This window comes from Phacochoerus africanus, chromosome 3 (assembly GCF_016906955.1).
Source record: "Phacochoerus africanus isolate WHEZ1 chromosome 3, ROS_Pafr_v1, whole genome shotgun sequence".
Taxonomy (NCBI): domain Eukaryota; kingdom Metazoa; phylum Chordata; class Mammalia; order Artiodactyla; family Suidae; genus Phacochoerus; species Phacochoerus africanus.
This window is the reverse complement of record NC_062546.1, coordinates 120,972,354-120,999,056: the sequence shown is the minus strand read 5'-3', so window position 1 is coordinate 120,999,056 and position 26,703 is coordinate 120,972,354. Positions and strand designations below refer to the sequence as shown.

General features: G+C 37.2%; 1 protein-coding gene across 3 annotated transcripts in view; it reads left to right on the top strand.

Moving 5' to 3' along the window:
- TNKS (tankyrase) overlaps positions 1–26,703 on the top strand; it is a 170,317-nt gene that overhangs the window by 131,464 nt on the left and 12,150 nt on the right. For 2 of the 3 annotated variants that reach the window (XR_007133998.1, XM_047772555.1), the window contains exons 15-25: positions 663–828; positions 2,578–2,797; positions 3,114–3,223; positions 10,241–10,429; positions 11,751–11,988; positions 12,860–12,942; positions 20,965–21,085; positions 22,278–22,375; positions 25,096–25,170; positions 25,821–25,926; positions 26,500–26,686. Coding sequence is in view for 1 of the 3 variants with exons in the window: in XM_047772555.1 (XP_047628511.1) it covers positions 663–828; positions 2,578–2,797; positions 3,114–3,223; positions 10,241–10,429; positions 11,751–11,988; positions 12,860–12,942; positions 20,965–21,085; positions 22,278–22,375; positions 25,096–25,170; positions 25,821–25,926; positions 26,500–26,686 (1,593 nt within the window). In the remaining 2 variants the exon portion in view is untranslated. Of the gene's footprint in view, positions 1–662; positions 829–2,577; positions 2,798–3,113; positions 3,224–10,240; positions 10,430–11,750; positions 11,989–12,859; positions 12,943–20,964; positions 21,086–22,277; positions 22,376–25,095; positions 25,171–25,820; positions 25,927–26,499; positions 26,687–26,703 lie in introns of those variants that run through there. The other variant, XR_007133999.1, reaches the window with a different exon arrangement.

Sequence of the window (26,703 nt, the reverse complement as noted above, 5' to 3'; positions counted from 1 at the left end):
ATATTTAAACCTAGGCACAGAAACCCTATTGAATTGTTAGGAACTAAAAAATAAAAGCTAAAAACAAAAGGTTGAACTTGCCTAAATAAATAATTTAAATTGCATTGTATATCTTATAAGCATGCAATTTTCACTAGGAAAACCCAAATGGAAGAAAATCTGGGAGATGATAAAACCAGATTATTGGTTAGTTATTCCCAAAATCACTTTGTAGTATGCTTTTATATTGCCAAGATGAAACCTGAATTAAAAGTACTGTGATGAAATTTATGTCTATGGATGTCTCTGTACATCCATAGACATAAATGTACATAGAAGCAATCCTTACTTCTATGGATGTCTCTGTACATCCATAGAAGTAAGGATTGCTGTGAAATATACATTCAAATAAGGGTTGCTATAAAATTTATATCCACCACCAAGAAACAAAGGAAAGTCCTTATGTTGAAAGGGACATTTTTAAAATTAAAATTTTTAATTATTTTTAAAATTATTGATCCTAATTTAAAAACGGATCACTGTATCTTCAAGATCAAGGAGAATTATTTCTTTTTAAGTAGTTGTTCAGTGTAGTCAATGCCATAGAGAATTATTGTTATTATACTTATCACTTTAGCTCAAAAATTTCTGATATGTCTTTAAAATGGTTTTCTTTTGTTTAGTGGCTTAGTGCCCCTTCATAACGCTTGTTCATATGGACACTATGAGGTAGCTGAGCTCTTGGTGAGGCATGGGGCATCTGTCAATGTTGCAGACTTATGGAAATTCACCCCTCTACATGAAGCGGCAGCTAAAGGAAAATATGAAATCTGCAAGCTCCTTTTAAAAGTAGGTAATTTTAAAAATGATAAAATTTAAAGTAATTATATTTATTTTTCAGTTAGGACATAAAATTACATCAAAATAAATTATCCTATTATGTATAGTAAGTGCTGTAGAGACTGCTTCCATTTTCTATTTTAAGGGAATGTTAAGTGTGATATCATGATACATAGCTTTGAGTCGTGTCTGAACTACCTTTCTAAACTGATTTGATTATGTTGAATTCATCACAACTCATCAAGGTAGGTTTTGGAAAGAGTTTAATTAGTTCTGGTTGTTTATGTGATACTGTATTAATATCAGAAAACATCTGTACAAGAAGAAACAAGTTTTTCCATCAAATATGATTTTTTTTCTCTTACTAGCCATTTTATTGTTAACAAACTCATTTCTCATTATTAAGCATTACTTAAATGTTAAAGGATATGAAATTAATTAAAAGATGTGAAAAATGACCAGAAATGTATTTATTTCATTTTCTCTCTCCCTCTCTCTTTCTCTCTCTTTTTTTTTTTTTTTTTTTTTTCCTTTTTAGGGCCACACCCACAGCATATGGAAGTTCCCAGGTTAGGGGTCAAATTGGAGCTGCAGCTGCCAGCCTATACCACAGCCACAGCAATGCAGCAGGATCTGAGCCACATCTGCTACCCATACCACAGCTTAGGGCAGTGCTGGATCCTTAACCCACTGAGCAGGGCCAGGAATCAGACCTGCATCACGTACCACTGAGCCACAACAGGAACTCCTTCCTCTTTTTTTTTTAATCTAGAGAAAAACTTATCCTGGTTAAATATAAAATTCTTCTCCCATCACTTTTGTGAGATCAGATATGTTCTTATGAGCCTTAGGAATAATGCTATATTTGATACTCATTTTTGTTATCACTGATTATTAGTAAGAAATAACTTCTAGGTCACTGTGAATTCACTGCCTAGCTCGGTTATTCCAATATCAGACTATATCAGGCCTATAATAGAGATTCTTGACTTTTATTTACTTTATTTCATAGATATATATTATAAAACTTATAAAATCAAATTAATTACTAATACATTTCTACCTTGTTTCACAATAGATGTTAAGATTTACAATGGAAATATTTTTAAATTACCAAACTTTCTTTTTATTGATTCCATTTAGAATTAAGTTCTTTTCCCACCTGTGTGTCTTCCTCTTCTCACTTCATCAACGCTGAGTATATAATTGAAATCTGGTCAGAATTAATATCCAAGACATGTTTGAAAGAAAAATTGGTTAAAGAAGCTTGGAGAATGAGATAGTATATGATACAGAAAGTAAAAGATACTCGACGCCTTTCCCTTGATCCTGATGCTTTGCCTGGGAAGTAGAGTGCTAATCCACATGATAAAAAATAATATGAAAAAAAGAATGTGTGTGTGTGTGTGTGTGTGTGTATATATGTATATATGTGTGTGTGTGTGTGTGTATATATATATGTATATATGTATGTGTATATATATATATATATATGTATATATATGACTTGGTCACTTTGGTGTACAGCAAAAATTGACAGAACATTGTAAATCAAGTATAATAAAAAAAAATTTTTAAAGAAAGCTGATCCATTATATTGCTAAGTAGAGAATTTGCAAGAAAAACCACAATATTGCCTCTTGTTTTCTACAATGCACATAGAATAGTTATCTTTCCTTGAATGAATGAAGGTAAAGTTAAAAACAAAAAAACAAAACTTGAAGAAAACACTAACCCTGTTTGGTTTTGATTTTGTAGCATGGAGCAGATCCAACTAAAAAGAACAGAGATGGAAATACACCTTTAGATTTGGTAAAAGAAGGAGACACAGATATCCAGGACTTACTGAGAGGAGATGCTGCCTTGTTAGATGCTGCCAAGAAGGGCTGCCTGGCAAGAGTGCAGAAGCTCTGTACCCCAGAGAATATCAACTGCAGAGATACCCAGGGCAGAAACTCTACCCCTTTGCACCTGGCAGGTAAGCATCACCAGCACTGCCAAGGCTCACTATCCTTTTTTAGGTACTTATTACAGTTCATCAGAAGATGAAAGAAATGCTGAGCATGAAGAGTACTACTCAGTAAAATGCTTTTGATCAACATACTTTTGTATAATTTATTATTGTAAATCATATAAATTTACTACTGTAAATTTCTTATTCTTAGTTTGTGGTGATGTTATTAGCTTTTAAAGCAAAGAGCATTAAGATCATAATATTTTCTGGTCCTTGTCATTTATATACATATATATTTTTTCTTTTAAGTTGACGCATTTGTCCTTTTTCACTCTAATAGCAGGCTACAATAACCTGGAAGTAGCTGAATATCTTCTAGAACATGGAGCAGATGTTAATGCCCAAGACAAAGGTGGTTTAATCCCTCTTCATAATGCAGCATCTTATGGGGTGAGCATGCTAAAGTTCAAGTCTAGAAAACTTCACTGATATTTCCTGCTTTATTAAATGCATACAGTGCATGAAGTAACTAGATATCTAGCCGGTAGCATTTTGCACAGTTTTAATCTTACTGTTCAGAATGTTTCCAGCCTTCTCAGTTAGGTTTAACTATGTTTCGGCCATGGGCTATGTGTTTTATCGCATTTTGGTCTCCTGCTACTATCCAGCACAATAATAGGTGTGTAGAGGCTGCTCAATTAATATTTATTGATAGAGATAATAAATTTTAACACTACCTCAAGTAGATTTTAGAAACTATAAAAGCCAGGAGAGGAATTCCTGTTGTGGCTCACTGGGTTAAGAACCCAAGACATAGTGTCCATGAAGATTTGATGGACATTGATCTTGCTCAGTGGGTTAAGGATCTAGTGTTACTATAAGCTGCGGTGTGTAGGTCACAGGTACAGCTCAGATCTGGTATTGCCATGGCTGTGGCTTTGGCCTGCAGCTGCAGCTTTGATTAAGCCCCTAGCCCAGGAACTTCCATATACTACAGGTGCAGCTGTAAAAAAAATAATAATAATAAAGTTAAAAAAAAAATTTTAAGCCAGGAGTTCCTTTATAGGCATGGAAATGATGCTTGCTTATGTTTATCATAAGAAACTTAGGGATATTCAAGTAAATGGTTTTGAATTATTGGCATGTATAACTAGAGAGAGTGAGAGTTTGAATGACTAGCTAAAACCCCTCAGTGAAAGTCACAGTTGATTCTTCCAAAAGACTGTAACTAATCAGCTGAAAGAGGAAGAGGGATATATTTCAGTGCCTTGAGACATTTGTTGGAACTGACTGCCTGAAGTCACCAAGGCCCATTTTTAGGTCTGATGAATCACACAGCAGTAAGATGAATGTTTTCATGCTTGTCTGTTCAGCCACTTAATCCCTATTTGACTGTAAAAATCCACAGATGCCAAAATGTACATACTAGCAGTTCTCATAGATAGAATCATTATTGGTGGGGACAGTTTCTAGATTTGCAGAAGCCTGACAGACTGTAAGTAAAAAACTTATCACTATGATTCCCATATTCTCTTATCTCTTGTCCCTTTCCCTTCATAATGAGAATATCTGCATCTTCTCATGCCCCCTCTCAGAGACCACTATTTCAAGGAGATAACATAGCTGAATGGGAATACTCTTAAGGAAAGCAAACAATCCAGTTTTGAGTTGGACAGATAGGCAAGAAAATTTCACTTCTAAGTGTGATACACCTAATTGAAAGTTATCAGATTTAATAAACATATTATTCATACTGAGATCCTTTTAAAACTACCATATTTAAACTTACCTTTAAATGATGATTAATCTTTTATTAAAATCATTAGAATTTTCTTTTAACCTTCTCAGTTCCACTGTACAACATATATTTCTACTGAAGACCAAGAATGCTAAATATTTACTGCTAATATAATATATATATATATATATAATCCTTTTACCTTGAGATATAACTATAAATGTACATCATTTGGAGAATAATGTTCAGCACTTCTTGGCATGATCCTTCTCTCCATATTGTATTCCTCTAATCTCAAGGCTAAGCTTCAGTTAAGAGTTTATCAGTTAAGAGTTTGTAAAGCTGATGGGATCAGTAGAACTTGGAGCAATGTCTTTTAACTTCTGCATAAACCTACTAATGAGTAAGGATAGATATGGGCAATAGAATTATACTTCTTGACCCGATCTAATAAATCTTACACCATCAACTATGTAGACTACATGCATCTGTGTGTTTCTCAATAAATCCCATACTCTGAGGGAACATTCAGTCCCATCAGTCTTTTCCTTTCATAGCTTTCACAGTTGTCACTGAAGGTAAAGAAAGTAAAACTTAATTTATAAACTCTAAGTATTTAACCTTTTAATTCCCAGTCTTCTGATGGGGAAGGTATTGAGATGCTACTCATTACACGTGTGTCATTTGGTGACCACTGTGAAACAAAGATAGTGCTCTCTTTTGCCACTAAATAGTAAGGTTAAGTGCAAGTTGGCCTTGTCTTTGTTAGTGTTCCCTTGCAGCTGTCTTACCGTTAGCTGAGGGAGGTGTAATGCTATCAGCCTCCTGACCAGAGGCCCACTGTTCCATTGTCGTAAACTTATTTCACCATTATATGAACTCCTGTTCTCCTAACTCCAATCTCAAACATTTTTGGTTTCATTCTTTGTTTATGTTATTCCACTTTTTATCACATCCCTAATGCTAAGTACTTCGTAAATGAACATAGCTTACCAAGGTAAAAATGAACTGAAAATTCTCCAGGCTGTGTAGAGGGCATTTGATAGAGGTTTTGATCAACCTGGTTCATCCTATCCTTCTATTAAAGAATGCTAATGAGCTAGACAGTGTGTTTGTGGCAGGTATTTTTACCTCATTTTGTGGGTGGATTTTTTGAGTCACTCTAAAAATTCTTCTCATATTAAACTTGAAAATTTAAAAATCAGATATCTTAAGCTAATGACTATGTACTCTTATTCACTAAAGCCTTTACTTTGGCGGCTTCTTGACCTTTTTTGGTTGCCGTGTTTTTGCCATATGCAATATGTACCCTTTACCTCCACCCCCAGAAACATCTCTTACAACACATAGTGATTTTCAGTTGACAGTAGGTAGGTCATACTCACCATTGAGAAGCTCTGCTCTACAGAATAATTTTCTCTAATGCGACTTGTATACCATAATCTGTTGTCAGTAAACACATCAAATAAGTATTTATCTCAATCTCAATTAGTAGACTTAAAATAAGGACCAAGATTAACCACAACATAAAAATTTTTAAAGCAGCTTTGCCTTCTTGTAGCTAAAGGGTAGATATAATTATATTTTTATTATCTCTAGGCATATAAATCTATGTCTTTCAAAAACCTCTTTTATTCATGTAACACATAAGCCTTGGCTGGATATTTTAATGAAATTATAGGGTGTTTAGAGTGGCAGAACACTGGTTATATAATATTCATCTCAGAGATGCTTGGACTGGCCTGGCTGCATGGTATTTACATGATGCACTGCCCTGAAATAATACCTTTGTGAAGGAGATTTTGGTGGCACTTGGCATGAAATAGAGGCTTCTATATTTAAAATAAAACTATTTGTAGAGTAGTTGTACTCTGCCACTTTCTTTTTTTTTTTTTTTTTTTTTTGATTCTCTGCCACTTTCAACTTGTCAAGAAATGACTCTTGTGTTTTAGCCTAGCAAGACCATGCAGGCAGCTGTGGTGTAATTGAGACTTAAAATTGGAATCTGAACATCTGCAATCTAGTCATTAGTCTTTTCCTCCATAACCCAGGAGTCTTTAGCAAGTCCCTTGATCTTTCTAGTCTTCACTTACCTCATCGGTAAAACTTGGCTGCTGAGACCTTCTTTACAGGGTTATTGTGATAACTAGATGACACCATGCATGTGGAAAGTACATTCTATCTAAATCCAAGGTAATACCACTATCATGAGATAACTTGATCCACGCAGCCCTCATACTGGACCAGTCAGAATAAGGTCTGTGTGTCACTCTTACACCTCATACCCTTACGAGTTAGCTCTGTTTGACCAACTCAGTACGATTGTTAAATAGACACAGATTAATATCTCAGATTTTCTTAAGCAAATTACCTAAGCTATTATTTATTGGTCATTAATCTTTGACACATATATACCTTTTTATTCTAGAGAGCTCAGTTGGCTATCTGTGTGTCTTTGGGTCTTTTTATATAGAAAACTTGCCACTTCAGTTTTTCAAAATGAAGAGACAAACACATACTTTAAGAAGTTTTTTTTTTTTTTAATTTTGTTTGTTTGTTTAGGGCCGCACACGCTACATGTGGAGGTTCCCAGGCTAGGGGTCTAATCAGAGCTGCAGCTATGTCTGTGACCTACAGCACAGCTCATGGCAGTGCTGGATTCTCAACCCACTGAGCAAGGCCAGGGATCAAACCCACAACCTCATGGTTCCTAGTCAGATTCGTTTTCACTGCGCCACAACAGGAACTCCAAGAAGTTTAAATAAAAGTTACAAATTTCATGAGAGTGTATATTATTGGTAATGTGCATTATCCTGTTTAGTGATTTTATCTTGTAATGCCTTATATTTTTTATATACATTTACACAAGACACCTAATTTTTCTGCTCTTCAGTAAATAAAAGTCACTGATATTTATTTACCACAAAGCATGTAGTTTTCCATTATGTCATAAGAGTTAATCAATTTGCTGAGTTTTCTCTCTCAACTTATTCACTTTTTAACATTTTCTCTAAAATGTGTAATGTTGGAGGGATTTCATGACATGATTATAAAATTAAACTGTTCTAACTGGAGCCCAAGCAATGTTTTTATGTTGCATTTGTTGCTTAAAGCATTTTGTGTTACAGCTGGATTTTGAAACCATATTAAATTGACTCCTAGAAACCTTCCAGCAGAGTTCAGTTCCTTTTCTAGACCTTCCATTTCAATACTTTGCTCTTATATATTGTATAGAACTGAGTTATAGCTTATTTATTGCATTTGTCAGTCTTAAATTTCAGTTACTATTTTTGCCCCAGTGGTGTACTGTTTAAAATTCTTAAGAATTATGTTTTTAGGCTACTTGGGTAGTAACATACTCTTTCCTCTTTATTGTTCTTTCAGATGTTTGTCACCAAATCCAACAAGCATGTAATTGGTTTCTCCAAGCATAAACTATTTAACATAAAGAAATTTTAATAGTACATACCATATATACAGTTCATTTTACACATACACACACACTTTTCCTTGGTCTGTCTGAATTTGGGAACCTATGCAGATTAATCTACCAAATTATATTACTTTTCCAGTACAAATGGGTGTCAATAAAATTAGTCATCAGAAACAGTTTAAATACCCTGTAACCTTACTGGGGAGAAGCTTGAAAATACTCCATGCTTTTGAGTTAACTGAACAAAAATAGCTATCCTTTTCAATATCTATCCTTTGAATAAGGGAGATAAATTACTGGGTTTTGTTTTAAGTGATTTTGACAGTGCCAGAGCTGTTACCTGTTTTTATCTTTTGTGTTAGAATTAAATTTATAATGATTAGATGCCATTCATAATCCCCAGAAGATCACAAAACACGACTGGTTCTCAGAAGCCCTAGTCTAATTATGCTTTTTTTCTATGTTTATATTATCAGAGCAAATATGGAAGCTTTCTTAGAAGTTGTCTGATTTGTATTTTCCTAATAATTTTCTAAAATTACTTTTCCTAAAATTAGCAATTATTTCTGTTACTTAAAACAACAACAACAACAACAACTTTAATACTAACTCAGAAGAAGTGCCTATTCTTCTGGATCTGAGTGTCTTTAAGAGAGCAAAGACTATTTTAAATAAAATATGAAAAAAATATTCCCCACATCCCATTCTGTAATATTTCTGTCTTTACCTTCCCCATCTCTTCCCATTCTTATGAAAGTCAGCATCAGATAGGTATTCAGCAAATGTTTGGTTGGTGGATGGTAAGCATATAAGAGAAAATAAGTGAGTAAATAAATGACCCTTTATCTGTGCTCTAACACTGAGTGTCACCATTCACAGAACATCATTACTTAGATACTTTACCTCTAAAACCCACACACCCCAAGTGAACCTTATCTTTCTTATGGTTTCATTCTTACTGAAACTTCTGCTACTCACTTTCTGTTCATGCTTCCACTTTTGTTTTTCAATCTTCTAGACCAAATTTTTTAGGGCCACACCTGCAGTATATGGAGGTCCCCAGGCTAGGGGTCAAATTGGAGCTGCAGCTGCTGGCCTATACCACAGCCATAGCAACTCAGGGTCTGAGCCACATCTGCAACCTACACCACAGCTCACAGCAACACCAGATCCTTAACCCACTGAGCAAGGCCAGGGATCAAACTCACAACCTCATGGTTCCTAGTCAGATTCGTTTCTGCTGTGCCACAATGGGAACTCCCAAATCTTAAAAAAGAAAATGTAGTCATCTTTAACTTTGTTCCCTCTTTCTTCATCTATAGTTGTCTTTTTAAAAACAGTTTTTTTTCCCTTCAGAATTTCTCAAATTAGCTCTCCTTTTCTGGTCTTCTCCATCCAGCACAGTTCAGGATCTCATCACCTCATGCCCAGGTTGTTGGTTCACTTGTCTGCTTCTGACATTTCCTCCATCCCCTAAGCCATTTTGGATGTGACAAACTTAATTTTTTTTTAATGTTGTTTTACAAACATTGCACTACTTTCCCAAAGGCTAAAAAAAGAACATTGAAAATCTTTGAGATGAGCATTTTGATCAGATTGCGATGCATTGGAAAGAGAAATGGAAATATAAGAAAAGCAGTAGGTGCAGAAAAGTTTGGCAGACAGGTTAGACCATTATTAGGACAGTTGGAGTCAGATAATAGTTTCATTTTATGTGTTTGTTTTTAATATAGACCTGAACATGTTATAAAGCTGAATAAAAAATTTTTCGAAGCTCCCATAACGGAATGGAATAATTGCGGAGCTGAGATTTCTAACAAGACAAAAAAAGATGAAGTCCAAAATACAGGTGGAGGGGTGCAATGAATATTCTTTTTTTATAGAAGAAACTTCTATTAAAGATGACAGGATGAGGGAGTTCCTGTCATGGCTCACTGGTTAGTGAATCTGACTAGGAACCATGAGGTTGCGGGTTCGGTCCCTGGCCTTGTTCAGTGGGTTAAGGATCTGGTGTTGCCGTGAGCTGTGGTGTAGATCACAAAAGTGGCTCAGATCCTGCGTTGCTGTGGCTCTGGCGTAGGCCAGTGGCTACAGCTCCGATTTGACCCCTAGCCTGGGAACCTCCATATGCCGTGGGTGCGGCCTGAAAAAGGATAAAAAGACCAAAAAAAAAAAGATGAGAGGATGAGAGTAGAGATATGAGGGAATGAGATGTTAAATAAAAACTAGTGTACTTGATAGAGTTTTACCAGATAATCTCACTCTTACCTCTTGGCATCTGTTTCTTTTTCTTCAGCATGTGGACATTGCAGCATTATTGATAAAATACAACACATGTGTAAATGCAACAGACAAGTGGGCTTTTACTCCTCTTCACGAAGCAGCCCAAAAAGGCAGGACTCAGCTTTGTGCCCTACTCCTGGCACATGGCGCAGATCCAACTATGAAGAACCAGGAAGGTCAGACACCTTTAGATCTGGCAACAGTAAGTCTTCATGTCAAAATATTTAGTATTGCTTTTTATAGTGTTAGTGATGACAGTAAATTCCAGGACTTGCCAGGTTTATCTTTAGTGATGCATGCATCACTTAGAAAAAGAACACTATTGGAGTTCCCATCATGGCTCAGCTGTTAACGAACCCCACTAATATCCATGAGGACGTGGGTTTGATCTCTGGCCTCGCTCGGTGGGTTGAGGATCCGGCGTTGCCATGAGCTGTGGTGTAGACTGGAAACTACAGCTCCAACTCAACCCCTTTGCCATGAGCTGTGGTATAGACTGGAAGCTACAGCTCAACCCCTAGCCTGGGAACCTCCATATGCCTTGAATGTGTGGTTCTAAAAAAGAAAAAGAAAAAGAACACCATTTCCTTTCTTCTGAATTTTAAGTTCTTATTTTTCATATAATTTTAAACTGTTAAGACAAACTAAGCAGTAAGTTAAAAATTTTTTTGCCATGTTTAATTTACAGGGAAAATGTGAATCATAGAAAAATATGTATATGGAGTGTATTCTCAAAGAATTACATTTAGTAAAATATCATTTCACCTTCTACATTTGGCATATTATTCTAGAACAACTGATGTTCATGATAATTTACCCGAAGCCATGGGATATTCAGAAAAATTATCTTTTGGGCAGTATATCATTCTTCTGAAGATAGAAAAATAAATTGATATGCTATAGAAATAGTAGTATCCATGAAGACACAGGTTCAATCCCTGGCCTTTCTCAGTGGGTTAAGGATCCAGCATTGCCATGAGCTGCAGCACAGATCACAGACGCAGCTGGGATCCCATGTTGCTGTGGCTGTGCTGTAGGTCAGCAGCTGTAGCTCCAAGCCAGCAGCTGCAGCTCCAATTCAACCCCTAGCCTGGGAACTTCCATATGCTGCAAGTATGGCCCTAAAAAGCAAAAAAAAAAAAAAAAAAAAAAAATTTTAATTGTATACCTGGATTTCTCTTGTGGTATAGCAAGTTAAGGATCCAGCTGTTTCACTATAGCTGCTTGGGTCACTGCTGTGGCACAGGTTTGATCCCTGGCCCATGAATTTCCACATGCTGTGATATGGGCGGAAAAAAAAAAAAAGAAAAAAAAAATTGTATGGTTTCTCCAGTTCTACCTACTGAAATTACTGGGACTCTTTGGAGCTGTGAATCAGAGAAGGATAGAGGAAGGAATGATCAAAAACCAATAAGGAAAAATGGAGCATTCATTGAAGAAAAAAATCATCAAGCATTTGGACTTTAGTGAAAAACTTAACCATTTTAAAATGTTTATTTGTGTGTTTATTTTTATTATTTTAGGCTGACGATATCAGAGCTTTGCTGATAGACGCCATGCCCCCAGAGGCCTTACCCACCTGTTTCAAACCTCAGGCTACCGTAGTGAGTGCCTCTCTGATCTCACCAGCATCCACCCCCTCCTGCCTGTCCGCTGCTAGCAGCATAGACAACCTCACCGGGCCCTTAGCAGAACTGGCAGTAGGAGGAACGTCCAACACTGGGGATGGCGCAGCAGGTGCAGAAAGGAAGGAGGGAGAAGGCAAGTATACCTGTGAACACACATTTGGTTTTGGTGTTTTAGATGAACAGACTCACTTTTTTCTATCGGTAATTATTGAACACCTCAATTAGAGGCATGCTGTCTATAAGTTTTCATGTATACAACAGATTATAAGAAGTATGTCTTCAGGAGTTCCCATTGAGGCTCAACAGTAACGAACCAACTAGTATCCATGAGGATGCAGGTTCAATCCCTGGCCTCATTCAGTGGGTTAAGGATCTGGCATTGCCATGAGCTGCGATGTAATCACAGACATATCTCACATACTGCATTGCTGTGGCTATGGTGTAGGCCAGCAGCTGTAGCTCCAATTCAACCCCTAGCCTGGCAACTTCTATATGCTGCAGATGCTGCCCTAAAAACCAAAAAAAAAAAAAAGAAGAAGAAGAAAAAAGAAATATGTCTTCATAGAATAAATTCCTTGGCGTCTACGTTGCTCTTACTTATGTATATCCTAGTACATTCTTTTCCAACTATAGTATCTTATTGAACTACTAAGTGAGTCTTATTGCTGAAATTATATCAGAAAAATACTGAGAGATTATGTAAGAAGTGAAAACTGAAACAATAGCTGATAAATTTGGATTTTTAAATTCCAGTTTTAAATATTTCACTAAAAGCACTGTGTTCTACTACTGTTACACTACTGATAAGAATAACTTCCCCATCAAATCCAGAGATAACTCAAAGTACCTGAGTTAAGTTTATGTATTCTGGGTTATTTCATGTTGTGTAAAATCACCTGCACAGCCAAAGGTGTCGAAGAGCTATGGCTTTAAATAAATACTGGAACTTTACTTAGATTGATAAAGTTTTTTCTGGAAAAAACTCTAATATACGTCTGTTTTAGTTGCGGGTCTTGACATGAATATTAGCCAGTTCCTGAAAAGCCTTGGTCTAGAACACCTTCGGGACATCTTTGAAACAGAACAGGTAAGCTCACATGTATAGTTGAGTCTTTTAAATTAAATATTGAGTTACTAATTGTCACTGTTTTTTTTTTTTTTGCTTCTTAACTGCTATTTTAAAACTCAAAACAAATTTCTGAAGAAGCTAGGGAATCTAGTATTTTATACTTCTTTCCAAAATTGTCTAACAGATGATGAGAGTCTTCAGTTGTTATTTTGTTGTATCTTTATAAGCAATCTGGCTCAGAATGTTTTATTACATGTCAACGCTTAAGCTATAAAACCACTCAAAAGGATATTTTCAAAATCTTCCCTCATTATTTGGTTCCTGAAAAGTGGTAGCCCTAATTCATCTCATTTTGTTACTAATGTGACTAGACTCCACTTAAAACTAGTGAGAAATTTTTATGTTAACTATTTAGCAAAATCTTCATTAATCAATTGTTCATTAAATTGCAGAGCAAAATAATTGTTGGGCAAATGTACCTTTTAAAAATTGCTCTTCCGTGAAGTTTCCATTGTCTAGTTGGAGCCTAAAACAATGTTGAACCAATATTTGGCCCCGTATTTACAGACCTAGCCTATTTTTAGATATATCTGAAATGCTCGTGAAGGTCTTAGTATGAAGTCATCACTAGGGATGTTTATGAATTAAGATCCTTCTGTTTGTCATTCTGTTTTTGCACAGGATAATGAGTTTTGAATTTATCACTGCATGATTTCATTACCATTAAATATCAAATAATAAATTCCTGAGTTTTAACTATTATTAATACGCATAGAATCTTAGAATGGGAAAGATCTTTAGAGGTCATTAAATCATTCTTTCAGATGTAAAAATTATTATCCTTTTTACATCAGGTTACAATTTGGGCAGGCGTAATAAAATGCTTGTAACTTGAAGTGCACCCAAATCTGCCCTATGTATAGTCTGTTAATCTTATGTTTACATTTGCCCTGCGTTGCACAGAAATCTAATCTCTAGTGTATTTATTACACTAGCATTAGTTTCATAGGGCTGCCATAGCAAATTTTATCACACACCTCTGGCTTAAACAACAGACATTTATTCCCTTGCAGTTCTGGCAGTCTGAAGTTCAAAATCAAGACGCTGGCAGAGCTGTACTCCCTAAAAGACTCTAGGAAAGAATCTGCTCCATGTCTCTGCCAACGTCTAGGCCCCCTTGGCTTCTGGCCAAATCCATCCAGTCTCTGCTTCCATCTTCACCTTGCATTTCTGTGTGGTCTTCTCTTCTGTGTGTCTTTTATAAAGCCACTTACATTGAGTTTACCACCTCCCCGTGTAATTAGATGATCTCTTATCTCAAGATCCTTAACTGAATTTACATCTGCAAATAAGGTCCTTCACAAGTTCTAGGGAATAGAATATGGACATATCTTTTTGAGGGCCACCATTTAGCTCACTCTAACACAATACAGCCCTTCTTATATTTTAAGACCTAGTCAAGTTATGGATTTACCCTTCCAACCAGCCATCCACCCCTAGAAAATTTCTCCTAATTTGGCATACATTCACCTTTTTCAGTTACTCTTTCTGTAGATATAGTGTCCAAATTCTTCACTGGCCTCTTTGCCTCATTCTGATTTCTTTGTAGGTGTATAGTCAGTTTAGAGGTAATTAAAAACCCCAGGTTTTTTTCCTATCAGTTATGCTATTAAGGTTTTCTAATGTCCTTTCTTTGCTTTCTTCTTTCTTTTTTTTTTTTTGTGTGTGTGTTGTTTGTTTGTTTTTGTTTAGCTAAATTTCTCTGTATTATTTATTATAGTTCATAGTTAATACTTTTAATGATGAAAACAGTTGGGTTGAAGTTGCATTGGACTAAAGAAGACCTTGATTCTTATTAAAGCATTTAACCTATCACTTGCTTTGTTTGTGAAATCTAGTACTTGCAGAAACCCAAAGTGTAAAATCATATGCACAGCCAAGGGTGTAAGAGAGCCATGGGTAGCTGGGAAGTTTTATGCTTCTGTGCCAGTTTTTAAAATAGGCTTTAGTGAAGCATCAGTTATGTCTTCTGTCTATTGGTGAGGATTTTAGAGACTGCTATAATAATTTCCTTTAAGCTTCATCTACCATTGATCACCCTCTGGTTTGGAGATTTCTCCTGAGAATATCCTAAACAGTACGACTCTTTTCCCCTTATCCTTTCCCCAAAGGTATTAAGGCTGTTTTTAAAAGAAATGTCCTCTGCTAAAGCCGTATTCCAGCCATCTCCCTTCTTCCCAAATCATTTCCTCAATAACTGTGAAATTTCGCATATGAAAACGAAGATCCTAATTCAAACAAATAACTCCAGCTGACTGTTTTGCAAGAGTTTACCTTTCTACTCTTTTAGTCAGTTTGCATCATAATGTAATTATTTTTTTCTTTTTTACTTTATATATTCTCTTTTACTGTAACTGATTTCCTGTGGCATGATTATCTCACTTTATTGATTTTAATAGTTTAGTCTTACAGTTAGTCCTTTTGACCTGGTTCCATTGTTTTCTTTTTCACTGCAGTTTTGTCCTGAGTTCCATTGATTTTTTCCTTTTGTTTGCCAGAATAATTTCTGTCAGCTCTTCCATTTAATGTATATTACCTAGCAGAGTTCCTCTACTCTAGACAAACGATGTTGCCATTCTGTGTATCAAACTGTATTTGACTGTCTTCTGGCCCAGTCTTCAAGCAATCAGGTTTTTATTTTGGCAACAATTGTTACTTGACTAGCCTTTAGTTGTAAAGTAATAAGTTCTGTAATCTTTTTCATTACTTACCCAGAGGATTTTCCTTTTTTTTTTTTTTTTTTTTTCTTTAAGGGCTACCCCTGCTGCACATGGAAGTTCCCAGGCTATGGATCCAATCAGGGCTGCAGCTGCAGGCCTACACTACAGCCACAGCAATGCTAGATCCAAGCCACGTCTTCACCTATGCTTGCTCACAGCAATGCCAGATCCTTAACCCACTGAGTGAGGCCAGGGATCAAACCTGCCTCCACATGGATACTAGTCAGGTTCTTAAACCACTGAGCCAGAACAGGAACTCCCACCCAGTGGATTTTCTGACATTAACCTTCTATATCCAGCTAGTAATATGTGATGAGGTTAAGATATTTGTGAGGTGAGGGAAAGAGTTAGGGTGTATGCATTGTACCATCTAATTCATGTCTATTCAGTTTAAGCCAGAGTCATTCTGTTTCCTGAGACACTTTGACACATAATATCTTACTGCTTTGGCAGTATCTTACTGCTTCTGTTCCTACCAACGCATACTGCTCTCCCAGTAGAGTGGGAAACATGGTTCTTTTATTTCTGGTCCCAGGGCGACTTCCTTTAGAGCATCATAGCCTTATCTCTTACCGTCACAGTTGCTCTCTCAGACGTCTCTTATTTGTCAATGTCCTTTTTAGTAAAGTACAGTACCAGTGTCACTTTGGCCCTTCCTTTGTAACATAGCTTCCTGATTTTTCTGTGAGAAAGACTGATTTGATTTACATTATAATTCCTGGAACATAAATGCTGTGAGTTGGAAAACTCCCTGTGAACATATTTATGGTCCACCTATATATTTTCATGAAAAGTGACCATATAAATTTTTATTTCAGAGTCTAAAGACAAAAGCTCAAGAATTCATTATGAATATGATTGTGAAGTTAGTTTGAATTACTGTTACTCTAACCTGCAACCTTTTAAGCCTGAGAAAAGAAAGGCCTTTTTCATTAAAACTCCAATTTTTCTTGCTTCACCCCAGCAAAAATGAATAAATCTTAGAAGCAAGAGGCAGCCTGTCTTAAAGTAACATTCTTGAAGTGGCATTGGCTTTATATGCAAGATGATTCAGCTGATAGATGGATAATCTTTAAAGATTATGATTTGGTTTTAATTTGTACTAAATATAAATAACTAGCCCAACAACCTTAAAATTTCCAGGGTATAACTAAGTTAAGGGTTTTTTTTGTTTTTTTTTTAAGTGAGTTCACTTAAAGATAATTTCCAGAAAAAATATTTCTATTTTCTAGCAGTATGAAAGCCCTGAATCTTGAAGAAATATATCTAAAATCCAACTAGCCTGCTTTACTTCCAGATATTTCCATTTCTTTTATTAACACAATAATCTCATATTCAGCCAGCTTCAGAATTTTGGAATAATCTTTACTCCTATTCTTTTTTTTTTTTTTTTCCTTCACCATTTCTATTTACCAGGCCCTGTCAGCTCTTCTTTTGAAATTACTCTCTGATTCATCTCTTCCAACCCACTCCACCCCATGGTCATCTTGTTCACAGTCACCTTCCTTCCAGATCTGCCCTTCTTACCACCATTCTCCTAAAATACAGCTCTGTGTTGCTCTGCTGAAAAGGTGTCCTTGGACATCTTGGTTACTGTCTTAACTAGATGTGTAAAGCCCATTAAGATCTGCTCTTAGCCTGCTGCTCTGTCCATCCCATCTTTTATTCCTATATACACATTATACTCAAGCCATTTGGAACTTTATTACTAGAGTCTCTCAAATGTTCTGTGTTCTCTCACTTGATTTTCCTTTGCACATGTTACTCCCTTGTCTTAAACAGCCCTCCCTTGTTCCTCTGCCTGATCAAGCCCTTCTTAGCTGAATTACCTTTTTCTAAGAACCTTTCCTGACCCCCTTCCTGTTGTTCCCAACCCTCCTGAGAGTTCCCATAGGGCTTCCTCCAAAACATTTACCAACTTTTACCAAATATTTGTGTTTACTTTTTATCTCCTTGGTAGAGGAAATAGCATGATCTATATACGGTAGTATTCTGTTTATTCCCTGGCCTCACTCTTTTACCACCAATTTTTACCAGTTACCTTTCGGATCCATAGTGAGTTGTTTTAGAATTAAATGAAATGTTTAATTAGTTACTTTTTTGGGAAATATCCAGCACATAGAAGGTACTCATTAAATACATTGTTATGAATGAAGGAATGAACATACATCTAAATTCTTTGGTTTATTTTATCATTTAAGGTTTTACAGTTGCAATGCTGACAAATATGGGGACAAATTGAATACTGTGTAACTCAAAGCAACTAAATGTAATGTTTAGTTATTTTGGCTTTCTAGTCATCTCTTTTAAGAAAAACAAGCAAGGGAAAGACAGATACGGCAATACATTTCAGCTCTTCTGTGTACTATATTTATAACTTCTTTGAGTCTTAATTTTCCTCATAAGGACATAATAGTATCTCTTGGGTCATTGCAAGGATTAAATGAGATATTCATTCCATGATTGGAGCCATATAATGAACAAATGTATCAAATGTTCTCTATTTCTTCTCTAGAACCTGATACTATGTTTTGCTGACCTGCTTTCTGCTTCTTTCAGACACATTATACATATCAATTCAGAAAAGCTAAGGACTCTTTGAACTGAAGCTGCCACATAGATAAGAGATCCTGCTTTTATGTCAGCCTTATCTGATCTGAAGTTTAGAAGGAAAAAAAATGGAGTATCAGTAATGTAGTAAACCTTGTGCGTGGTTTCCAAAGTATATTAAAATAATATCTAGGAGTTCCCTTCGTGGCGCAGTGGTTAACGAATCCAACTAGGAACCATGAGGTTGCGGGTTTGGTCCCTGCCCTTGCTCAGTGGGTTAACGATCCAGCGTTGCCGTGAGCTGTGGTGTAGGTTGCAGATGTGGCTCGGATCCCGCGTTGCTGTGGCTCTGGCGTAGGCCGGTGGCTACAGCTCCGATTCAACCCCTAGCCTGGGAACCTCCATATGCCGCGGGAGCGGCCCAAGAAATAGCAACAACAACAACAACAACAAGACAAAAGACAAAAAAAAAATAATAATAATAATATCTAGGTGGAGTTCCCATCGTGGCTCAGTGGTTTAACAAATCTGACTGGGAGCCATGAGGTTGTAGGTTCGATCCCTGGCCTTGCTCAGTGGATGGGGGATCCGGCATTGCCATGAGCTATGGTGTGGGTTGCAGACGCGGCTCGGATCCCCACGTTGCTGTGGCTGTGGCATAGGCCGGCGTCGACAGCTGCGATTCAACCCCTGGCCTGGGAACCTCCATATGCCGCAGGAGCAGCCCAAGAACTGGCAAAAAGACAAAAAAACAAAAATAAAAATAAATAAAATAAAATAATATCTAGCTAAAGATATAAAGACTCCTATCATGTTGCAAACTAGTCTTTCTCAAATATGTATGTTTCATAACTGTCACTTTTTAGAAGCTCTCCTAAAAACTTCCTTTGGGTGATTGGAAGTGAATTGCCCATTTTGTGCAACGGAGCAATTATTTCTTAAATGGCCACTTAGGAGCAATACAGTAAATTATTTCCAGACAATGAATGATGTATGCTTTTTTACTGAGAAGATCAGACTCATTATATAATATTTTGTTCTGACAGTAAAAGTCATCAAAGCTCCAGGCCTAATTTGTCAGTTTTTTAAAATGTCATGCTCAAGTGTAAAGATAGAGAGAGAGATGGATAGATTAAAATATCTCGTTTGAGTTGGGAAAAGGGTGTCTATCAAAGGATTTCTCGGTTTCCCAAGGAAAGAGAAAATTGAAAGCTAATCTTGTGAAGTAGTATTGGGATTGTCACAGGGCCAGCTTCTGAGCTGAAAATTACAGTTAATCCCTCAAGAAATGTAGTAGCCACCCAAGATTTCACCCTGTGCATTCAGAACACTGCCACTGGGTGGCAGTAGAGTCACAGTTATTTTAGTCAGCAAAGGAATCAATTTTGAGCCGGTAGCCAAGTCAATCATCTCCATCCAGAGATGAATAAGCAAAATTTTAAAACCACATTTTGTATAAAAACAGAATGTATGTTAGGCTTCAGAGATTGTTAGAGCTGTGAATTTAAAAGAATTTAAAAACCATCTATCTACTTTGTCTTTTCTTCTCCAAATTGGAATTCTTTGTATAACTTCTATATAAAATGGTCTGTAATCTAACCAAATACTTAGTGATATAAATCTTACTATTTTCTAAGACAGGCTTTCCCACGCTTGACTAATTCTTAGCATGGAAAGTTCTTTTTCTTTTTTTCTTTTTTTTTTTTTTTTTTTTTTTGGCTTTCTTAGGGCTGCGCCTGCAGCATATGGAGGTTGCCAGGCTAGGGGTCAAGTCAGAGCTACACCACAGCCACAGCCACATCAGATCTGAGCCATGTCTGCGACCTACACCACAGCTCACCGCAATGCTGGATCCTTAACCCGGTAAAAAGGCCAGGGATAGAACCCACAACCTCATGGTTCCTAGTTGGATTCATTTCCACTGCACCACAACGGGAACTCCCTGGGAAGTTCTTTCTTATCTTTATCTAAACCCTATTTACCTAAAGTTAATTTCTTTTGCCACATTCTGTTTCACTGTGCTGAACACCTCTCCCTTTGCCTACGGCTCATCTCTGCTACAGGCTGGATATTGGGATATGGAGTTTTCCCATTTTCAAGCTGTTGGTTGTTCCCTCTTATGTCTTTTTTTTTTTTTTTGGCTATTTCTTAGGCCGCTCCCACGGCATATGGAGGTTCCCAGGCTAGGGGTCGAATTGGAGATGCAGCCACCAGCCTACGCCAGAGCCACAGCAACTTGGGATCCGAGCCGAGTCTGCAACCTACACCACAGCTCACGGCAACGCCGGATCATTAACCCACTGAGCAAGGGCAGGGACCGAACCCGCAACCTCATGGTTCCTAGTCGGATTCGTTAACCACTGCGCCATGACGGGAACTCCTCCCTCTTATGTCTTAAGGCAAGCAAAATGTGATAGAACTAAATACTCAGAAGGAAAAATAGCAGTGGTCATTTTATATTTCTGTAGCATTGTTTCTCCCATTTTAATTCCCCATTGACTGAAAGCAAATTAAGGAGTATATTCAGATGAACAAAAAGCTGATAAATTTATCAAGTCAACTTTAAGAAGATTGTTAAGTTCATACTTATAAAGAAAACAGAAGAATTTTCTTAACTGAATGGATACTGTAGCATTAAAGACAAATGGAAGAATTTTCATCATCTGAGGAACTGTTAAAGATTTAGCAATTAATTTTGCTTCATTTTCAGATTACACTAGATGTGTTGGCTGATATGGGTCATGAAGAACTAAAAGAAATAGGCATCAATGCATATGGACACCGCCATAAATTAATCAAGGGAGTGGAAAGACTCTTGGGTGGACAACAAGGTAAGCTATTGAAAAACAGATTTTAGGAATTAATGGTACAGGGTAAGCATTTGATTGGGTGGCCTGACCCCAGAGCTCATGTGTGTGACTGGGGTGGCACCTCCTGCCTCCCCCATCTCTGTCATTGGCATCACTCTCCCTCTAGTTGGTCTGCTGGAAATTAGAGTCACTCTTCCCTCTCCCCAGCGCTTTATATCCTAAATATCTCTGGGATCTGTACTTCTGTCCTTTCCCACTGCTGTCACCTAATCCTTGTCACTATCATCTCTCTCCTGGACTGTCGCAACTACCTCCCAGCTAATCTCCAACAGTCGCCTTTGTCTCCTCTCTAGTACCTTCCCTACACGGTAACCACAAGACTCTTTTCAAAATGACTGTCTAATCATATCACTCCATTACTGAAAATCATTCAGTAGAATCCTGTTGCTTTTAGGATAAAACCAGACGTTCATAACATGGCTTTTCATAATCTGACCTTTCTCTCCTACCTTATCTTGTATCTTTCTCCCTCCCTCACAACTGTGGACTCAGTGTTTTTCCAGTGTACTTCATTGTTACACACCTGTCTTTCTCCTTTGTATACCTCCATGTTTATCATTTCTCTGTTAGAAGTGCTTTTGCTATAGGAAAGCAAAGGGACAGAAGAAAACAACTTGGATTAGTCAGTCTACAGAGGTAATAAAATTACAAAAGTGACTTAAAACTAAATGCTAGCAAATGTTGAGCTTGACTCTTATTTATCTGTACTAAATTAACAAGGATAATGAAATTAACAAGAATGATGTATTTTAAACTTGTTCTAAGTAGCATTTCAAGCCATCTCATAGATGATTATTCTTGTAGAGTATAATTCTTATATTTCAGACCCAACTACATTGTAATTACAGTGTGTTCTCTTTTGTTATTAGAATCATGTATGTTCATGATTGAGTTGAGATCAGCAAATAATTGTTGAGCCCTGCTGTTTGTATAAGGACCTCTGTAAGGACAGATCAGATTGGTCCCCAAACACATCTTCATTACCTCTCTTGTCTTTAGATGTACTTATTTAATATAACCTTATATGTTACGTTTGAATTGCAAATACCTTAGACTTGTTCCAAAATATCAATTATTTATGACAAAGTTTCCCTAAAATCAAACCTGAATAAGATGGACTTTTGTTTATTATGTTAATTTTTCTTTCCTCCAGGCACAAATCCTTATTTGACTTTTCACTGTGTTAATCAGGGAACGATTTTGCTGGATCTTGCTCCAGAAGATAAAGAATATCAGTCAGTAGAAGAAGAGGTAATGTATATCAAAATTTTTAACTATCTTTTCCTGAGATCTGTGGTTAAGCCTCTTTTTTCCAAGAGAGGTAAGCTTGTCTTACCTTGACTTATGGTCACTTGCCTATCTGATACTCTGTCTCCTTAGCCAGTGTGGTGGCATATTGCCAACATTAAAACAGTTCTGTGGATTAGAACTATGCCATGTTGCTTTCACAGCATAACCCTACAGTTTCCAAAAGGTGGGCCAGATGTATCTTTTTGTTCTGGAGACTTTCCTGAAACTCATGCAAGTAAGGACCCTATTAACACTATTTTCTGCTATTGTTTTTTTTTTTTTTTGCTATTTCTTTGGGCTGCTCTGGCGGCATATGGAGGTTTCCAGGCTAGGGGTCTAATCGGAGCTGTAGTCTCCAGCCTACGCCAGAGCCACAGCAATGCAGGATCCGAGCCGCGTCTGCAACCTACACCACAGCCCACGGCAACGCCGGATCATTAACCCACTGAGCAAGGGCAGGGACTGAACCCGCAACCTCATGGTTCCTAGTCGGATTCGTTAACCACTGCGCCACGACGGGAGCTCCCATTTTCTGATATTGTTAAAATGCTGCCTGAGACTGATAAGGAGTGAGAATTTTGCCTCATAGATAGCAAATAGCTTTTTATCTTTATTTTTATGCAAAGTTATAAAATGTGATTATAAAATAATACTCCTGGAGTTCCTGTCGTGGCGCAGTGGTTAACGAATCCGACTAGGAACCATGAGGTTGCGGGTTCGGTCCCTGCCCTTGCTCAGTGGGTTAACGACCCGGCGTTGCCGTGAGCTGTGGTGTAGGTTGCAGATGTGGCTCGGATCCCGCGTTGCTGTGGCTCTGGCGTAGGCCGGTGGCTACAGCTCCGATTCAACCCCTAGCCTGGGAACCTCCATATGCCGTGGGAGCGGCCCAAGAAATAGCAACAACAACAACAAGACAAAAAGACAAAAAATAAATAAAATAAAATAAAATAATACTCCTAATATTCATGTGTGCTTAGGAAAACTGCCCCATAATTCGAGTCACCTTTCATTTCTGCAGTCACTGTTATTTTAAAGCATCATAATGAGGCTATTTGTATGACCCTCTTGGTAAAGATGATGCCACAGAGATTCTCTCTCTCCAGATGGCTTATGCCTCACTTCTTACAGATAATATACAAAGTGCCTAATGGCACTGTCATAATAAATAAGCTTCCTAACTAATTCCACTGTTTTACAGAGAAAGACATGCCTACATTTTTGTTTGTTTTCTGCCTCTTAATTAGTGCTCATAGTTTTCCCATTCCAGGGACTAAAGAACTTTACTCCAGGGTAGCATTTCAGCTCATATTTAGTATATCAGGAAAGCATCCTGTCTTCTCATGTCTCACTGCATAATCATTCTCCTAGTAGGAAGTAAATTCTGATAATAAGGTCAAAAATGAGGTGATATAGAAGTTCCCATCATGGCTCAGTGGTTAATGAACCCAACTAGTATCCATGAGGACACAGGTTTGATCCCTGGCCCTGCTCAGTGGATTAAGGATCCGGCATTGTCGTGAGCTGTGGTGTAGGTCACAGACGAGGCTCGGATCCTCCGTTGCTGTGGCTGTGGTGTAGGCCGGCGGCTACAGCTCTGATTCACCCCATAGCCTGGGAACTTCCATATGCTACGGGTATGGCCCTAAAAAGACAAATGACCAAAAAAAAAAAAAAAAAAAGTGGTGATATAGAGAATCAACTATTTGAATCAATGCTATGAGATATTTAAGTCTTTAAAACATTTTACTTTTCCATCATAATTCTTTTTTTTTTTTTTGTCTTTTTGCTCTTTCTTTGGGCCACTCCCGTGGCATATGGAGGTTCCCAAGCTAGGGGTCGAATCGGAGCTGTAGCCACCCACCTGCACCAGAGCCACAGCAACTCGGGATCCGAGCCGCGTCTGCAAACTACACCACAGCTCACGGCAACGCCGGATCGTTAACCCACTGAGCAAGGGCAGGGACCGAACCCGCAACCTCATGGTTCCTAGTCGGATTCCTTAACCACTGCACCATGACGGGAACTCCCCATCATAATTCTTAATTTGGAAAGTGGAAGAAGGATAAGTATTGTTCAGAAGAGAGTTATTCCACTCAATTACATGTTACCTCCAATGGCCCTGGGTCTGTGTAAAGAGATAATAACAAAATTTTTCACCTAGAGAACAAAAATTTATTGATTTTTTTAAAAAATTCTTTGTCAGGAGTTCCCATTGTGGCTCAGCAGGTTTAGACCCCAACTAGTATCCAGGAGGATGCAGGTTTGATCCCTGGTCTTGCTCCGTATGTTAAGGATCCAGCATTGCCACAAGCTGCAGTATAGATTGCAAATGTAGTTTGACTTAATCACAGTGTTGCTTCTTAGTAACATAAAACAGTCATGTAGATGACTTAATGTGATATTTTACCCCATTGTGTTTACAGAAAAAACCTTTCAAAGCTTTTATTTTAAAAAAATAGAAAATGCAGAAGTTTAATGTTTATGTCTGTGACCATTTTCTCACCAGAAATACTTATTTACTAAACTTGATCATTTCATAGCAAACTTCTATTTATCTATTAGTGCTGAGTCTTAGACTTGTCAGTATAATAGAATTGAAATGTTGAAAACAATGGGAGGAATGTCTTCAGAATCACACAATGGCACACATTTTCAGAAAGTTATTTTATTTTGTTCCATAGATGCAGAGTACAATTCGGGAACACAGAGATGGTGGTAATGCCGGCGGCATCTTCAACAGATACAATGTCATTCGAGTAAGTTTTTTAAATTTCAGGGTGAAAATTGGATTGTACAGCTTACCTGAAAACCAGATATAGGCTGGATCAACTGGTGTTAGTGAGGCAAATATGTGATAAGACTCCAGCTCACCCACAGATTTGGACCATAGCTGATAGTATTTCTGTTACTATTCTGTTCTGTTAACCATTTCAAAGAGGCATCAGAGGCCTGGATTTTCAGTCTAATTGAATTAATAATTAGATCAAAATGCACATATCTGTTAACCTCAGTATCTTAATTCATAACATGGGATAAATGACTGCTGTGTACTTTTTTCAAAGGGGCATCATGAAGATGCATAAAATCTATTGAGAATTGGTTAGCCTTTGGGTTGATGGACCTGTGGAAGTTATACTGGTGCACTCAGAATTACCTGGGGGGCTTTTTGCAAAGTACAGATTTATAGGCCCCTATATCCTGAAATTCAATAAGTCCTTGGGTGATTTTGAGGTATAGCCAGGTCTGGTACAGAATAACAAACAGAAACTGTAATTGAAAATTAGGTCACTAAAAGCCAGAGTAGGAACTGAATTACACTGACCTGGCAACTTTATCATTTTTAAATCATAAACTGCCAATTAACATACATTTAACTAAGTCACTTCTTTCGTCCTTATTCTTAAAGATTCAAAAAGTTGTGAATAAGAAGTTGAGAGAACGATTCTGCCACAGACAAAAGGAGGTGTCTGAGGAGAATCACAACCATCATAACGAGCGCATGTTGTTTCACGGTGGGTGTCGGGCAGCCATTAGTTCCCTGGGCATTTTCAAACTCCAGTAAAGTAGACTATGTCGTTGACTATATTAGTGTTAAAAACGATTTATTTTGATTTTTTTCAACTACATGTTGGTACCAGCTTTCTAATGCCTTACATGTTAGTACAGCCTTTCCAAGTCATAAACAATAAAAATTATTTATCTGAAATTGTTTCAGAACTTAAGTTGCACATTGCACCATCTAGATAGTGAAATGCTATTTTTGTTGTAGTTTAGCTTAATTGTTTTAGTTTATCAGATTATCTGTTTCTGCTTAAAGTAAGATTGGGTGTAAAGTTATCTGTATTTTCAAAGCCACATTGTCCTTTGTTGTCTAAAATCCATATAACACCCTTGCTTGGCACACACTATGGATCCCCGATAAGATTCTAGTACATAATAATAATTTATGTATAGTAGACCATCTTTCAAAATAAACTTTTCATTTTGGCATTATTAATTAATATTAATCTGCCAAGTACAAATAGTATGCAGCTAATTGAGATTCTAGAAAAGTGCTCAAAACTAATCTATCTTTCTATTTTTAGGTTCTCCTTTCATTAATGCCATTATTCATAAAGGGTTTGATGAGAGACATGCATATATAGGAGGAATGTTTGGGGCCGGGATTTATTTTGCTGAAAACTCCTCTAAAAGCAACCAGTATGTTTATGGAATCGGAGGAGGAACAGGCTGCCCCACGCACAAAGATCGGTCATGTTATATATGTCACAGGTGAGCATCTTGCCTTT